Source organism: Mesocricetus auratus, unplaced genomic scaffold (genome assembly GCF_017639785.1).
Source record: "Mesocricetus auratus isolate SY011 unplaced genomic scaffold, BCM_Maur_2.0 Super-Scaffold_6731, whole genome shotgun sequence".
In the NCBI taxonomy this organism is placed as follows: domain Eukaryota; kingdom Metazoa; phylum Chordata; class Mammalia; order Rodentia; family Cricetidae; genus Mesocricetus; species Mesocricetus auratus.
Window position 1 is genome coordinate 1,537,890 of NW_024429185.1, and position 17,328 is coordinate 1,555,217.

The 17,328-nt window shown below is 56.3% G+C and overlaps 1 protein-coding gene across 3 annotated transcripts in view; it reads right to left on the reverse strand.

Moving 5' to 3' along the window:
• Positions 1 to 17,328, reverse strand: part of Crtc1 (CREB regulated transcription coactivator 1) — a 51,947-nt gene that overhangs the window by 9,337 nt on the left and 25,282 nt on the right. For 2 of the 3 annotated variants that reach the window (XM_040742063.1, XM_005086135.4), the window contains exons 2-10: positions 15,570 to 15,686; positions 13,239 to 13,376; positions 12,337 to 12,398; positions 9,336 to 9,430; positions 8,641 to 8,726; positions 6,882 to 6,922; positions 6,391 to 6,599; positions 1,755 to 1,888; positions 496 to 798 (exon numbers count right to left, since the gene is read on the reverse strand). In XM_040742063.1, coding sequence (XP_040597997.1) covers positions 496 to 798; positions 1,755 to 1,888; positions 6,391 to 6,599; positions 6,882 to 6,922; positions 8,641 to 8,726; positions 9,336 to 9,430; positions 12,337 to 12,398; positions 13,239 to 13,376; positions 15,570 to 15,686 — 1,185 coding nt within the window. The remainder of the gene's footprint in view (positions 1 to 495; positions 799 to 1,754; positions 1,889 to 6,390; positions 6,600 to 6,881; positions 6,923 to 8,640; positions 8,727 to 9,335; positions 9,431 to 12,336; positions 12,399 to 13,238; positions 13,377 to 15,569; positions 15,687 to 17,328) is intronic. The other variant, XM_040742064.1, reaches the window with a different exon arrangement.

Consider the following 17,328-nt stretch of genomic DNA (forward strand, 5'->3'; position numbering starts at 1 on the left):
GCCACCTGTCCTTGCATGGGTTTTCCAGCCCCCCCTCCCCTGCAGATTCCCTCTGAGGCTCAGAGCCGCTTGGCTGCATGGCCTCCTAGTGGCTGGACCACCTGATCACCACGTTCAGGTCAGCGGCCTGGGCTGAAATGGAAAAATGGGAAAAGCTCACAGTGTTTCCAAATGGGTCCTGCCATGTGGTTGGACAGGGGTGGGACCTGTCACCCCCATGCCCAGGAAGGCATAGAGGTCAGGACTAAAGGGGTGCAGTCCAGCACCTCTCTCTTCAACCTGAATCTGGACCCCATGAGTCTCTCCCCTGCCTAGCCTCAGAGTGCAACCTAGTCCCGTCAGCAAGAGGGCAGCTGTGAGTAACCTTGAGTGGAGTCTGGGATTGGTGACCCTGTTTGTGCTCCCATTTCTCCAGCTATACACTTACAATCGTCTCAGCTTAAACAGTGCCAGCTGTGAGCCCCACTGAGTGCCCAGGGACCCCCCCAGGCTTACCGAGGTGGTGTCAATCCCCATTGGCGGCTGGCCAGGGTTCTCTGCAGGAGACTGGGGGAGAGTGGACGGTACAGTGACTGAGAGCGGAGGCAGCTGGGGCCCCCGCGTCAGGCTGGCACTGGGCAGCAGTGGACCACCCTGGGGGAGGCCCACAGACACCTGTGGGGGTGGTGGCTGCTGTTGGGACACAGGCGGAGGCGGAGGTGGTGGCTGGGGCTGTGGGGGAGGCTGCTGGGAGCCAGCCTGGGTGAAGAAGGCGTAGGGCAGCTGTTGTTCCAGGGACAGGGCGTCCATGGCCACGGCCTGCAGCAGAGACAAGGATGAGGAGGCGCTGGGCCTCGGTGCCTGCAGCGGCAGGGAGGGCTGAGGGTCTGACTCCCACAGCTAGCTCTCCCTAGAGCAAGGAGGCCACACTCAGTGAGGGTGGACCTTACCCAGGCAGGAAATAACAAAAATCTCTAATGGCATAAAAACAAACATAGAGACCCTGGGCACACACTTGTCATCCAGCGCTCGGGAGACTGAGGCAGGGGGATCGCTCTAAGTGTTCAGTCAGCCTAAGCTGCTGTCTCTGCCTCGTCACCCTGATACCCTTGTCCACTAAGTTAACGGGGATACAGGAGACGGGACCAGAAGGACAACGAGGTCAAGGTCTCTCTCAGCTCCTCAGTGGGGCATGAAGCTTGTCATAATAACAAACACAAATACTCCAAAATAAGCACCATAAAAACACTTGAGGTGTAGCCTGGCGTTGGTGGCGCACGCCTTTAATCCCAGCACTCAGGAGGCAGAGGCAGCGGATCTCTGAGCTTGAGGTCAGCCTGGTCTACAGAGCGAGTTCCAGGTCAGCCAGGGCTACACAGAGAAACCCCGTCTTGAAAAGCCAAAACCAACCAGCAAGCCCACAAACCCCTGATGTGTACAGGGTTTGTCTGAAACGTCCTTGATAAAGCCCAAGCAGGGCTGCAGGAATGAAAATGACAGCTGCTCTTACAGAGGATCTGGTTTAGGTCTCACACCCACATGGTGGCTCACAACCACCTCTGGTCTCCAAGGGAACCTGTACACGCATGGTGTACATAAACTCACTCAAACACACACACACACACACACACACACACACACACACACACACACACACACACACACGTAAAAATAAATAAACAGCTAAAACTGGTAAAAACAGGACCCAGACCCAGATCCTCCAGGCCAGGGGGAGACAAGGGCTGGTGGACTCCCATCTTCCCCACCCACCTCACCTGAGTGATGGGTGACAACGGGGACAGAGTGGGTGACACCTGCTGGGCCTGCTGCCGCCTGGCCTCTGTGCTCAGGGACAGGGGGCTGATGACTGCTGGCCGGTGCTGTGGAGAAGAGCCGGGGGTGTTCATGCCTATAAAGGAAGAAGGGGCTGAGGAGAGGCGGCCCACACGGGCACAGCCTAGCTGCTCAGAGAGAGTGGTCAAACCCAGGACGGGGCTTCAGCCCAGCAGCCCGCTTCCCTCTTGGCTTCAGTAGCTGAAGAGGGGTGTGTCTACAGCCCTGCCAATCAGCATGGAACTAACTGGAGCTATCTCGGGATCTCGGACATCATTCCTGGAAGTACTGCCCATCACTGGTAGAGGGGAGCTGTCATCCATAGAAGGCTAGGAACCCTACAGACCTCTGGTGGCAGGGAGAGTGGGCCTGTGTCCCTGCCCAGACACCACAATGTCTCCTGACTTTAGAAGAAAATACCCTCCCTATTGAAGCATATCTATAGTTATTTATTAAGATTTATTTATTTAATGTGTGTGTTTTGTCCAAATGTCTGTGTACCATGTGTGTGCTCAATGACTGTGAGGGACAAAAGAGGCCATTAAGTCCCCTGTAACTGGAGTTACGGATGGCTATGAGCCGTCATGGAGGTGCCAGGAACTAAACCTGGGTCCTCTGTAAGAACAGCAACTGCTCTTAATCACTGAGCCAACTCTGCAGCCCGTATGTATGTATGTATGCATGCATGTGTATTTTGTTTTTCTAGACAGGATTTCTCTCACAGAGAATCTCACAAGAACTGCCTGTCTCTGTCTCTGCCTCTCAGGTGCATGTGCTGCCACCGCCTGGCCCCTTTTTATATCCTCTCTCTCTCTCTCTCTCTCTCTCTCTCTCTCTCTCTCTCTCTCTCTCTCTCTCTATCTAGTTGGTTTTTCGAGACAGGGTTTCTCTGTATTGTTTTGGAGGCTGTCCTGGAACTCGCTTTTTAGACCAGGCTGGCCTTGAACTCACAGAGATCTGCCTGCCTCCTTGGTGCTGGGATTAAAGGCATGTGCCACCATTGCCCGGCTTTTTCTATTTATTTTTTGAGGTGGGTTTTGTGTAGCTCAGGCTGGTCTTAAGCTGGCTATGTAGTGAGAACGACTTTGGATTCCTGGGCCTCCTGCCTCTGAGTGCTGAGACCACACGTAGAAGCCAGCACGCCCAGCTTTTGCAGTACTAGGGACTGAGCCAAGGGCTCTGTGCACGGCAAGCCAACACTCTGAATGACGGCACCAAATGGGCTTCAAGCTCCCATGCTGTTACTATTGCTTACCACAGGGCTATCCTGGAACTCACTAGGTAGCCCAGGTTGGCCTTATTCTCAGAGCAATCTTCTTGCCTGTCTCCCAGGTCCCAGGCTGTGCCCTTTCTGGCCTGACTCAGGCAACTCCATCCTGAAGGCCTCTGTAAATCAGGGCCCTCCCCAAACATGTTAACCACCTATGAGCCGCATCCACACTTCTTCTCTTCAGGGTGATGGGGCTCCCCCTCTCCTACCGAGGCCGCCTGAACTGAAACCAGGTTCCTTCCCACTGCCCCAGCCCTGCCCCTGGGGGACACGCCCGCACCTGCTGAGGCCTGCTGCCCCTTTCTTCACCCCTTCCTGCCCCGAGGGTTCCGATCCCTGAATGTTGAGGTGATGAGGGACCTGGGTGAGACAGAGGGCACGGGCAGAGTGGGGCCTGCTGCCTCATCCTGGGCACCAAGCCAAGCAGGCAACGGGCTTCTTCCACGCCAGGGAGCCCTGAGGGCCTGCCCTTGACGCCCGCCCCTCCCCCATGCTCACAGCACACTCCTTCCTCATCAGGGGCCAGCAGATGTTAACAGTGCCCTCAGAGCCAGGTGAGCGTGCCAGAGTCACCAGGAGATACAGGGCCTGCCTGCTCTGCCTCCTGACTTTGTCCCCGAAGCTGGTGGGGGACAGCATGCCCAGGGGAGATGACAGGGCAAACCGACTTTGTGTCCGGGCAGCCTGCACTAACCCTCAGACCCTGGGGGCTCTGCTCCTACCCAGCACTGGGGTGGGTGGGGGCGGCTCCTCTGCTTCCGTGGCAGAGCTGGGGCACTGTCTGGGAGGCAGCGCTCGGCTCCCTTAGGGCTAGGACTCTGGGCGGCTGCCTTCCCTCCTGTGTCTGTCGGCTGAGAGACACCTGCCGCTCAGATCCAGAGCACAGGCAGAGCAACTGTAGTCCCAGGGACCCTACAGCCTCTTCTGACCTCCTAGGACACCAGGCACATACATGGTGCACAGACAGGCAAAACGTTCACACACGTAAAATAAATCTAAAACTAATTTAAAAAGAAGATGCGGAAGGCTGGGACTTGACTGAGTGTTTGGAGTTCAGCTGATAGAGCGCTTGCCTGGAGCACACAGGTTCTATTTCAGTCCCTGACACCTCACGCTTGGGAGATGGAGGCAGGAGGGTTAGGGGTTTGAGGTCATGCCTGACTACACAGCAAGCTCCAGTTCAGCCTGGGCTACATGAGACCCCCGTCTCCAAAAAAACAAAACAAAACAACAAAATCAGTGGGAGAGAGGTGGCGCTGGAGAGACGCTCTGTGGTAAGGACACGTGCTTTGGCGGTGGTGGCGCAGCCTTTAATCCCAACACTCGGGAGGCAGAGGCAGGTGGATTTCTGTGAGTTCCAGGCTAGGCTCCAAAGCTACAGAGAAACCGTCTCAACTCCCCCGTCCCAAAGAACACTCGCTGCTCTTGCAGAGGACCCAAGACCCTCTTCTAGCTTCAGCAGGCACGCGCGCACACGCACAGTGGGCTGCAGGAATCACACCGCCAGCTGGTGTGTTTAGCCCCCGGCTTCTGATCATAAACACAAAGACATTTTTAATCCTTGCCTAAGCACCACCACACCCAGAGAGGCCAGATGGGCAGGCAAACCACATGAGCACCCTGCTGGCGGGTTCCTCTGCCAGCCTGGGTCACCTATGGAGCAGAGCCAGCTGGAGGGGAAGTCTGGGCAGGGAGGGCAGGGCCGGCTGGCTAGGTGGCAGCGGCCTGACTCCAGCATGTAAGCCCGGCTGATGGAGCCTGTGATACAGCCAGCGGTAGACACTGGGTCAGCCTGTGCACTGGCTGTGGGGTAGGGAGGTGGGGACTGTCTGTGTCTTGATCAAAAAGGTGCCAAGAAAATGAAGTCTGTGAAGGGGAGTGGTTGGCGCGTATTTATTCCTGGGTAGGTTTAGTCACCGCAGCGGCCCAGCAACAGCGTCACACAAACTACTTTCCTGTACTTGTCTACGCTGCAATTGCAGCAGCTGAGGAGGGTGCTTGAGCAGGAGTAGAGGAGAAGACAAAGGTTTGGATGTGGCAGCCTCTGTGCAGGGCCAGGGCCCTTGCTCTAAGTTCCTGGACCCTCCCTGAGCCTTGGGCCTCGGTGCTGAGCGCTGGCAGGTCCATGACCAGCTATGAAGACTCACAGCCTGTGTGTGCTCAGAGCAGGCCGGCTCTCATGCTCGGGGTCCACCTGCTCACCTGGAAGCCTAGGGGAGGAGCCAGGGAGGCGTTACGTACGGCTCCGTGACAAAGGACCACTGCCACAGCTCTGTCTTTAGCGTCTATGCGGCAGACACAAGGCCCCGGGTCTTAGCCTCAGCATCCACCATCCACAAGATCCTCGTATCAACCTCAGGAAACGGAAGCACCCGGCTCTAAGGGCACCGTCCCAGCTGCTCTTCCCGATGTCAATGACAAGCATGGAGGTCCCTGGTCTTAACTCCCCCATCAATCCTGCCGCAGGGGTCACAGGGGTCACAGTGCTCTTTAGCAGCCCTTCCCCCAGGTCTGTAGAGCGGCTCCAGACAGAGCACCCCATCCTTCATGCGCCCCACCATCTGTCCTAACCCACGCTGCAACCACAGCACTGACAGATTGGGACCTGGTGTCCCACATCAGGGACAAGGGAGACACGGCTCACACTGAGGAGGCTGAAGAGGAGCAGAAGATGCTGGCTGAGCAGGGTCAGGCCTTTAAAGAGGACAGTCACAGCAGCTAGGAGACACAGTTTGTGTCAAGCTGGGAGCCAGGGAGATGCACAAGGAGAAGCTGGGGCGTGGAACAGGCCAAGGGGGAGAAAAAACCTTTTCAAAGGTGAGGGTGGCCTGGAGCATGGATTTCCCAGTGGTTAGAGCCCTGGCTGCTGGAGGAGCCCGGTTCAGCTCCCAGGATGCACACTGTGGCCCACAACCACCTGTGACTCCAAATCCAAGGACCCAGCGCCCCCTTCTGTTCTCAGAAAGTACTGTGCACACATGGTGTACAGCATACATGTGGGCAAAACACTCATACAGGTAAAATATAAAAAGAAAAAGAAGATGAACTTGGTAGGGCCAAGTCAGAGTGTCACTGGCAAACAAAGCCAAAGGTTTCAGGGATCCCTGCCGGCTCCCAGCGCTTCCCCGAGGCTGGGCCTGCACCGCACAGCCCTGAAGCTGCTTCTTGATTCCTGGAGGCAATGATCACATTCCTACTGGCTGTGCCCTGCAGGGCTCTGGGGACAGATGTGTCACCCCTAGACATAGCCCCCTGAACTCTTCATGCAGAGCATGCTGCTGTGGGGTGCGGGCAGATGGGGGTCTTACCCTGAGCAGTGCCGCTGACGCCGAGGTGTGCGAGGCTGCCGGTGCTGCCAGAGCTGGTGAGAGCAGGGAAGGCAGGCTCCTCGGGGTCCAGCGGTGTCGGGAGTGGGGAGGGGAAATGCGTGTTGCTGAGGTCAGGGAGGGAGCCCCCTGTGTTGTGGGGAGCGGGGATCAGGGCTGCCGTGCTCTCCTGCTCTGCAGATGGGAAGATGCTGGGGAGGCAGATGAGGGCAGGACATGAGGCTGGGACAGTGACTGGCTGGCCAGCCATGCCAGCCCAGGACAACGCAGTGGGGCAGGAGGGGACACAAAAAAGACCATCCCGCAGTGAGGGTGACTATGACAGCACCCCTGGCGGGGAGGAGAGCTGTCCACAGGGACAGGGACATGTTTGCCATCAAGTAACTGGTGGCATCTCATTTTCTCCCCTGCCAGCAGGTACAGGCTTGGACATGGAAAAGTCCTGGTAACAGAGGGTGCGGGGCCAGACTTACTTGATTCCAGGGACCTCGCAGGACTTGGGCCTGGAACCCGTCTGAAAGAGAGCAGAGCAGATGGCGGGTGCAGGCACGGCTGCCCGCGTGCTGAGCAGCCCTTCCGCTCCTGCCTTCCCGGCCAGCATCAGCAACCATGCGGTGCGGGGGTGGCTTGAGGAGCCCAGGGCAGAGCCAGCAGCTATAGCAGGTCTACGGGGAGGGACTTCTCACTCTCCCGGATCCCGAAGCTGCTCTTTTGGGTGGACATAGCTAGGGCCTTTGCTGAAGCCCCAAGCCGAGTTCTAGGTTGCAGCACTAGGCTGCCTGTGGGATCCTGGTCCTCTGGGAGCCAGGCTGCAGGCTAGAGCACAGACCGAGGGTGCAGGGCAGGAAGGCCGCGGCTGGAGGCTTCCCTGAGGGTGGCCTGTGACCAGCAGACTGGCTGTTTTATGGGAATTTGGCTGGGGAAGATTTGGGAAAGCTTTCTGAGCCGCAACATGGCTCAACCAGTAAAGAGCTTGCCACCATAGGCTGATGGTATGAGTTCAATTCCCAGGACCCACATGGCAGGAAAGACCCAACTAATCCTAAAGTTGTTCTCTTTCCTCCACACACACACACACACACACACAAGTACACGCTTGTGCACACACACATATACTCACATACACAATACATTTAAAAAATGTAATTAAAAAAGAGAAAGACAAGTAAGTGTTCCATGGACTCGGAAACCCTAACGGCTTTCTTAGCTGCGTGGCGAAGCCCCTGAGGTCTCTTGAATATATATTCATTCTGCTTCTATATTTTTATTTTGGCAAACTCATGTAGCCCAGGCCAGTTGCAAACTCCTGCTCCTCCTGCCTCAGCCTCAGGGTGCTGAGATGAGCATCATGCACACGAGATCAGTTGTGTGACAGGTCACGCCCACCCTGCTTCTTAACTGAGCCTACACGAATTTACAGCTGTTTGGATGGTCAGAAATTCTTTTCTTTTTTTTTTATTTAGGCTTTGGTTTGAGAAAAGGGTTCTCTGTGTAGCCCTGGCTGTCCTGAACTCTCTATGGAGACGTACCTAGCCTCAAAATCCATATGCCTCTACTACCTAGCTGGGATTAAAAGTGAGTAATACCATACCCAGCCAAATTATTTCTTTCTTCAGTGTTGGGAATGGAATCCATACATGCTAGGCAAGCATTCTACCCCTGAGCCACACCCCAGTGTCCCTTTTACTCTGAAATAAAAGGTTACTTTTTAAAGCATATTTTGCTTGCATGTGTGAACGAGCACCAGGTGTGCCCGGTGTCCATGAAGTCAGAAGAGGGCACTGGTCCCTTGGACCTCGGGTCACAGGTGACTGTAAGCACCTCTCTGTCTGTACCCTCTCCGTTTTTAACAAGTTATTATTTGTTAGCGTGTGCGTGGGAAGGGTGTGTGGAGGTCAGAGGACAACTTGAGGGAGCTGGTCCTCTCCTTCTGTCATGTGTCTCCTGGGGATGGAACTCGGTCCCCGGGCCTGGTGGCACCTTTGCCTGCAGAGCCCCCACCAGTCCTGCTTTTGCTTGGCTTTCTGAAGCTGGAGCAAGTGTCTGCCCTTGTCACCACTGTGACCAGCCATAGATGTTAAGACCCGGAGCTGTTTCTAGGCAGTCTGACAGGCCTGCTGTTGATGTCAAAACTTGGGTGCCTTGGCGACAATAGAGCCACAGCAACATGCCACCTACTCATTTGTTTCCAGGCTGGGTTTGAAACAGGCTGGCCCACCCAGCAGTTCTTACCTTCTTGGAGTCCCATGACTGCTTAGAAAGAGTCTTGTCTGTCTCGGATCTGGTCTCCTCCATGCCTGGGACGGCAAGCAGTAACACTGGGTGTGGGGGAAGACAAGGGTCAGGAAGACGCGATTACACAGTGGAGTCACCTCAGGGCCTCACGGACTGCAGCGCCCTAACAGCAAGCTGAGGGGTTTTACTGACACCGTGAAAGAGTCTAATGTCAACAAGAAAGCCCTGCCCAAGAGCTGTCAGCTAGTCACATAGCACAAAGAGCTGAGACGGCACTGAGAGCAGATACACACACACACACCACACACAGACACACACACCGACACACACCACACACACACACACACACAAACACACCACACACAGACACACACACCACACACACAGACACACACCACACACAAACACACCACACACAGACACAGACACACACACAGACACACCACACACACACACACACAGACACACCACACACACACACAAACACACCACACACAGACACAGACACACACACACAGGCCCAGCACTCACTGCCTAGGGGTGGTTCCTACAAAACACGTGTGTGTCATCAACACCAGCTCCAGCAGTCGCACCTGAGTAAGATTCTCTACAGCACCTGTCCTGCTACGGTCTGGTGACTTCATGGGACATGGGGGCCACCTGAGGGCGGGTTGCCTGGGTGCCTGGCATACCTCTCTTCTGATGTGCGTCCTGGGACCCGCCTGAGAGGGATTCTGCCTGGGTGGGTGTCATTGTGCTCTGGTGCAGGGCAGAGTCAGAGTTGGTCCTAGGGATAGAGAGAGATGGTGACACTCAGGCTTAGTCCCTACAAAGGTCCACAGGCAGCCTGTGTGGGTCATTCCACCAGCTGTGTGGTCACATGTCTGCCTGGACATCTCTGGGCTCAATTTTATTATGGGTAAAATGAACATGAAAACAGCTTACAGCCTAGGACTGTTTCTACAGGGTCTCATGTAGCCCAGGCTGGCCTCACACTCACTGATCTTCCTCTCTGTCTTCTCTTGAGGGCTAGGATCACATGGTGTGGCATGCGTGTAGGGTCAGCCTCCTGTGACAAGGGGTCTTTCCAGCCTGGCCTCCTCAGGACCCTCTGTGTACCCCAGGCTGCTCCGCCTGCCTCACTGAGTATGCTAGGCTTTCAGATGTGTGCTACTGTGTCTGAATCCACGTGGGTTACAGGATTTGAACTCAGGGCCTTGTGAGTCGCCACCCAGCTTTCAGTGCCCAGTTTTTTTTTTTCTTTTTAAAGAATTGTGATATTGTTTTGTTTTTTGAGACAGGGTTTCTTGGTAGCTTTGGAACAACCTGTCCTGGAACTTGCTCTATAGTCCAGGCTGGCCTTGAACTCACAGTTCCTGAGTGCTGGGATTAAAAGGAATGCGCCACCACTGCCCACTAGATTTATTTTTGTGTGCGCTGACTGTGTGAGTGTCTGCACCGTGTGCATGCCTGCTGTCCATGGAGGACAGAAGAGGGCGTCAGATCCCAGGACCTGGGGTTACAGATGGCTGTGAAGCACCATGTGGATGCTGGGATCAACCTGGGTCCTCTGGAAGAGCAGTCCATGCTCTTAGCTACCGAGCCGCCTCTCCCCAGCAGTTTTATGTGGCGCTGAGGATGGAACCCAGACTTTATGCATGCTAAGTGAGCAGTGTACCAACTGAACACCAAGCATTTCACAGCCCCATCCCAGCCTGGTTTGTTTTAAGAGAGTGTTAGCCAGGGAGGGTCCCAGTAACAGTGAAGACAGAAGTGTGAGGCCTACCTGAGGAGCACAGTGAGTAGCCACGTTTGACAAAGGTCGGGCCAGCAAGAGAGTGCAGAGGAGAAGAGAGCTTGCTGTTAAGTCTGATGGCCTAGGTGGTAGCCCTGAAACCCACGTGCTCTCCCCCACAAAGCCAGGTGTGGCAGCGCACACCTTTAATCCCAGCACGTGGGAGGCTGAGGCAGGAGGATCTCTGTGAGTTTGAGGCCAGCCTGGTCTACAGAGCGAGTTCCAGGATGGCCAGGGCTACAGAGAGAGGCACTGTCTCTAAACAAAACAGAAGAGGACCTGGGCCATAACTCAGTGGCCGAGTGCTCTCCCAGTACTCAGGTCTGGGGTATCATCCCTGGCACCACATAAACTGGGTGGATGACACAGGCCTCTTACTGCAGTGGTTAAGGCTTAGGCCAGGTGTTACATAAAGCTCATTCCCAGCTACATAGTAAGTCTGGGTTGGTGTAAATCCATGAGACCCTCCCTCAGAGTATGTTACTAAGTATCAACCCTATGAACTGTGTCCTTGGGAATCTGCTGGGCTCTGAGCCCACGTAGTTCAGATCTGACCAGCATCCCTCTGACACAACAGTGCAGTGTTGGCAGAGAACCTTCACACCCTCCTAAGATGTCAGTGATTCCAGGGGACAGGGCGCTGGATTTGATGCTCACACTGTGTGTAGTTACACTGTTTTTATTCCCAAGATTTACTTTATGTGAATGTGTGTGCGCATGCGGTTCCTTTGGAGACCAGACCCCTGGAGCTGGAGTTACAGGTTCCTGTGAACCAGCATATGGCGCCAGGACTCAAACCCAAGTCCTTGGCGGTTGAGCTTTCTCTGCAGTGCCTTTTTTGAGACAGGGTCTCACTGCGCAGTCCTGAATGGCCTGGAGCTCACAGAGATCTGCCTACCTCTGCCACCCACATGCTGGAGTGACAGTGGGGACCACATCCAGCCAATACCAATAAGCAGTAATCCCACAGCTTCCTTTTGTGGTCCTCAGGCGTGGTGCGTGTGCTTGCAACAGATCTACATCTCATTGCCAAAGACCACATAGATGTGTCTGAAAGGCTGCATCCATGGAGGGAACTGCAGGCTTGGTGGTGCACACTCTGTTCCCGAGGACCACTTCAGCCTGGTAATTTGCAGCCAGTCTGGGCTACAAAGTGAGAGGCTGTCTCATTAATAAAACAAGCAAGATACACCACTGACTATTCAATTCTGAAAAGAAATAAGCAATATAAGCCAGGCAGTGATGGTGCATGCCTTTAATCCTAGAACTTGGGAAGGCAGAGGCAGGAGGATCTCTGAGTTTGAGGCCAGCTGGGTCTACAGAGTGAGTTCCAGGACAGCCAGAGCTATACAGAGAAACCCTGTTTCAAAAACACAAACAAAAAGAAATATAGAAAAAGAGAGAGAGAAGAAAGGAGGAGGGGTTAGGAGCAGGAAGAGGAGGAGCAGGAAGAGGAGGAAAGGGGCAGGAGGAGGAGGAGTGAGAAGGAGGAGGGAGGAGAAGGGGGAGGGAGGAGGGGGAGGAGGAAGAGGAACAGGAAGAGGAAAGGAGCGGGAGGAGGAGTGAGAAGGAGGACGGAGGAGGGAGAAGGGGAGGGAGGAGGGGGAGGAGGAGAACAGGAGGAGGAAGGAGAACAGGAGGAGGAGGAGGAGGAGGAAGGGGAACAGGAGGAGGAAAGGGGCGGGGGGGAGGAGGAGGAGGAGGAGGAGGGAGAGTGGGGCTCTGAAGGCTCCTGAAGCCTTGCTCTCCACATCATGGCGAGAGTTGATGTTTGGAATCCTTTGGAAGCATCTGGCTCACTTGGTCCCTTTCCAGTGTCTGTGCCCTGCATCTCCACACACAAGTATGACAAACGTCTACACTGTTTCCTCCAGGAGTCAAGTGGCCCTGGCACTGACCTCCTCCAGCTGGTGTCCGCAGGAGGCGAGAGGTACACGGTGCCGTAGGGGCAGCTGTCAGCGTGTATGGGTTAAGGGAACTTCGGAGTGGGTTCTGACCCCTCCTGTGCCCGCATGGTGTGTCCACAGCACAGGAAGCCCGATGCACAGGCTGCTGGGGGCTGCTGGGAGTGGCCTGGGCTCCCAGCTTGTGGTTAGGCCTGCAGACAGCTGGCCAGGAGGGCAAGGGGTGTTTCCTGCCTGGCTGGAAGCAGCTGCTGGTGCAGGGGCTCCCAGGAGGGCCAGAACCCTTCACCTACAATTAGTACCACACTCCACACCATTCCAAGAGGATCCCAGGCCTCACACTGGGGCCCAGATGCTTCAGGGAGGCCAAATTCAAGTAACCTCTTCAATTGAGGTGGCACCCAGCACCAAAGGCTCAGGAGCAGGGAGCAGGGAGCTGTCTTGCAGAGCTGGGAGCAGGGAGCAGGGAGCTGTCTTGCAGAGTTGGGAGCAGGGCAAGAGTAACCTAAAGCCACTCTGGGGTGGGGATCTCACTGAGGCAGCCAAGATTGGAAGAGGACCCTGGCGGGCGTCCACCCTTCAAATAACAAAGGCCAACTGCATGTGTGGAGTCACCGTGGTGTCCATTTGGGTCTGGCTCTGTCTGCGGCCTTAACCACGGCTTCCACTTCCTGCAGCCCTTGAAGGCTGCGCCCCGGTCACTCCTTACGACCCAGTCCCTGTAGGTTGGAGCTACTCTTCTCAACTCTTCTCTGTCCCCTACCCCAGCTCTGACCCCAGCTCTGACCCCAGCGCACTGCCTATCTCCAGGCTGCCCCACTAGGTTCCTCCAATTTGGTGTCTACCTGTTCCCCAGCTCCCTCCCAATCCCAATACATCCTCTGCAAAAAGGATATCTGTCGCCCGTGCTTGTCAACTGACAGGGGCCGGCGGTGTGGGGAGCCAAGTCTACCCCTCTCACGATACACTCTGTCCACAAGCCCATGGTGTCGTGTGGTCCGACTCGTGTCCAGGCCTGAGGACTGAAACGGTGTCTGGAGAGAAGGACGGGTCAGGAATGGGGGTTAAAGGAGAGGGGATCCCCAAACCCAGGTCACTGGCTGAGGTCTGAGGTCAAAGTACTCCACAGGCTCCTCTTGCAGCCCAAGCTCTAGCTGAACCGTGTGGCTGGGGTGCAAACGCCGGCAGGGGATGTCCCAGGAAGGGCAGGAGGCATGTAGTGCAGCCTGCATGTTCAGGCCAGACTGGGCAGTACAAGCTTTGCCTGGGTGCCAGGGGTAGCTCTCCCCAGATGGCCAGGTGCAGACAGGCCTCCACCCTCTTTCCCCGGCCTGGACGGCCTCCTGTCCCCACCTACGTCATCTCTAGAGGGTCCTGCCAAGAGAGGCCCCCAGGGCTTCAAGCCCAGAGCTGCTTCGGGGCCCACCTGGCCCTGCACTTGCTCCCAGAGGATTGAGGCAGAGCCCAGAACTGCTCTGCATTGAGCCGTGGCCCCGCCTACCCCCTCTCCTGCTCCCACCCCCAGCATCTCAGTCAGGCGCCACTGGGAGCCAAGTACAGGCGCCTTCCGCCTTCCGGGGCTGTGGCCTGGCTGGCTGGGGATGCCACACCTGGGCTGGCACAAGGCTCCAGGCAAGCCTCAGAGTCCCCAAGGCTGCCAGAAGCCTGTCACCATGTTAGGGTGAACTCAAGTGCCTGTGCCAGCCCAGGACATGTCTTGTGCCCATGACTGCCTGGGTTCTTCTATCCCCAGGCAGAAAATAAAAGTCATTCTGATATTCAAACAGGCTTCCTGCTGGTGGTGGCTGGAGTGGCCACTTCTTTCTGTGCATCTGACTTCAGGGCTGAGTGGCCACTGCCAAATCTCTCTATGACCCAGAAAAACAGCTTGCTGTTAGAACTTTTCTGTAGTTTCCCCCATGGAAAGGTAGTGAGCCCCAAAGATGGCCATGAACCTCACCACAGGGCCTGGGGAAAGAAGAGGCCAGTCATCTCTGAGACATCTCTAACTCTAGGGGAAGCACATGTCCCAAGACGGGACACTGAGCAGATCTGCCTCGGTCGACGGAGGAAAGGGTCACACCCGAGAGCCATGGGGATCGTGCGGTACACCCAGTGCCCACAGATGGGTCAAGGTCTTATTATGGGCTGCTGCTGGGCAAGAACAGCCTCAGCCTGGGGCACAGTCACACCAAACTGTGTCTAGGGGTAGCCCCCAAAATTTACTGCACGGGAAATGCAAACCAACACCCTGAACTGTCTAGTGAGCACGTGTGCCTCGTGCAAATGTGGGCCCAGTAGGGTCCCCTGTGCCCTCAGATTGAAAAGTGCATTATGGTGACCGTGCAGGGTTGGAGTGCAGGGAGGAGGGGCTGGAAGGAAGAGAAAATGGAGGTCACCTGCCCCAGAAAGCCGGTGACTTCACTATGCCAAGCCCTGGAACTTCACAGGGTGAGGTCCCCCAGGGCTGAGCTAGCAGCCCCGAGCACAACCAGGTACAGGCTGCCTACCCAGCAGCCGCACTATCCCACTATTGAGAGGACGGGTGTGTGTGTGTGTGTGTGTGTGTGTGTGTGTGTGTGTGTGTGTGTGTGTGTGTGTGTGTGTGTGTGTGTGTGTGTGATGACTCCGGAGCCTGCCAGCCCTTGGGGACATGATTGTTCCCAGACCCTTGGTAGCACTGTGTTTGATGGCTGGAGGGCCCTGTCTGCACTCCCCCCCCCCTGCACTTCTCCTGAAGACTGGGGTCTGGGGAGAAGAACTAGCCCTTATCTACATTATTTTGACAGCAGCCTGTGGCCTGAGGGAGCCATGCGGGGCGTGCGGCTCTGCCAAGAGCGTCTGCAGACAAGTGGGGTCAGGCGGCAGGGGCTTCCTTCTGAGAGCTGCAGAGTGGTGAGGCGGCTGGAGCCAAGCCCCCGAGGCCCAGAGCTCTTCCGAGGCCTCAAAGCCTGCTGGCAGGTGCAGCAGCTGCTGAGTATTGTGAGCAGCGGGGTGGGGGTGGTGGGGGCTGACTCCAGGAGTCTGTGGAGCTCAGGGAACCTGGCTAGGCCGCCCCACCTCCTCCAGGCTCCGGGATATAAGAGAAGCAGTTGGAAAACAGCTCAGCCTGTGGGCCACCCAGCTGTCCCTAAGTCAGTGGCTGAAGGGGGCCAAGAATGGGACAAAGTTGAGACTTGGAGTATCACCCAGGAGAGGGGAAGTGCCAGGAGGACAGGGAGGCTCACCTGGAAGGAGAAATCCATGCTGCCACTTCCAATCTGGTTCACGTTGGGCAGGGACCCGCCATAGTACTGGCCGCGGCTGGGGCCCAGCTGCAGGTACTGGGACTTCTGCAGTTGAAGCTGGAGAAACAAAGCCACCAGCTGTCACCACGCAGGAGGGGACATGTTCTAAGAGAGCCCCTACAGAGAACCCAGGCACCCCGAAGGACGATGGGGACCCTGTGACTGAGACTCTGAAAGAGGCAGCAGCTACTGTGGATGGCGCTCCCTGAAGAAGCCCGTGAGCCTGTGGGGCGGTCACCTGGCTCACTCTGCTGGGAGCCCGGGGAAGCCTGACCAGAAATCACAGATATGCTAGCCACTGGGGAGCCTCCTTCAACGGTGGGACACCGGTTACCGATGTAGTACGTGTCCCAAGTCCCACAGGGCCGTGGGGCTGTCTGATCCTCCAGCCCTAGTCTGAGCACTAGGGATCCTGCATGCTCCCCCAGCTCCTTATGGCCCCAGGAAACAGGTACAGCCACACATCTGAGGAGTACACCTGCTGGTCTCCAGACCTACTCAGAATGAGGAGACGGCCTCTGAGAACTGTAGGGATAAGGGAAGCGTTTAACTGAGGGGGCATGGCACGTGTCCCCAGTGACCAGGGTCCTCAGTGTCGGGATGCAGTGGCCGGGTGGGCACATGGGAAAGGGGAAATCCTGTGTGCTCTGGCCGGGCCTGTGGTTGCTAGGGTCCCACACACACCCGGCGACCCAACATCCCGCCCCTCTCCCACGCCTGCCCTTGCTTCCTGAGGAGGCTTGGACACTGGAGAGGGAAACAGAACTCCAGCTGGCTGCACGCCGGGCCAAGCACGTCACCCAGGTGAACAGCTGTTTCCTGTGGGCTCACTGGAGGGAGATGAACGGGCCTGGCTCTTAGGTGCCTCTGTTGGGTCTGTACTGCGAGATGCCTGTGTTCTCAGTGAATGCCAGCTGGTCCCACCACAGCTCCCGACTGAGGGGGCTGGCCAGATGGCTCAGCAAGAAAAGCCATTTGCCTGATGGCCTGAGTTCAGTCCTCGAGTCCCAGGGAGGACTGACTCCCACAAGTTGTCCTCTGACCTCTGCAAACACTTTGTGTGAGATTCCACCCACACAAGTAAATGCAATTAAAATTATGAAACAAGCACCAGGCAGTGGTGGCAGTACACACCTTTAATCCCAGCACTCGGGAGGCAGAGGTAGGAGGATCTGTGTGAGTTCAAGGCCAGCCTGGTCTGCAGAGTGAGCTCCACGACAACCTCCAAAGCCACACAGAGACCCTGATTCAAAAAGAAAAGAAAAAGAGACAAGCCAGAACAGGGGTGCTTCCTGGCGCGAGGCCGGCGCAGCTCCTGTCGCCCACCTTGTCCAGGGCTGTGTCTCTCCTGCCCTCCTGGGTCCCACTGTCCCCACCCTGCACAAGCCTTGCTCTCCTGTGATGCCCAGGCTCGCCCACACGCTCAGCCCTGGGCCTTGCCACCGCCGCCCTGTATCCAGGCTAGTGTGGTGGGGACTCCACTGCCCCCAGGGCAGTCAGGCCCCGTGTCCCTTGTCCCCGGGTGACTTGGAGGCCTTCTGCACATCCTCCCTATCACAGTACCACTGCAGCAGGGTATGGGGGTGTACCTGTCACCCCAGCACTCAGGAAGCTGAGGCAGGAGGGGCAGGAGGTCAAGGTCAGTATCTTAAGTGTTTCTATTGCTGTGATGAGAAATCATGACGAAAAAGCAAACAGG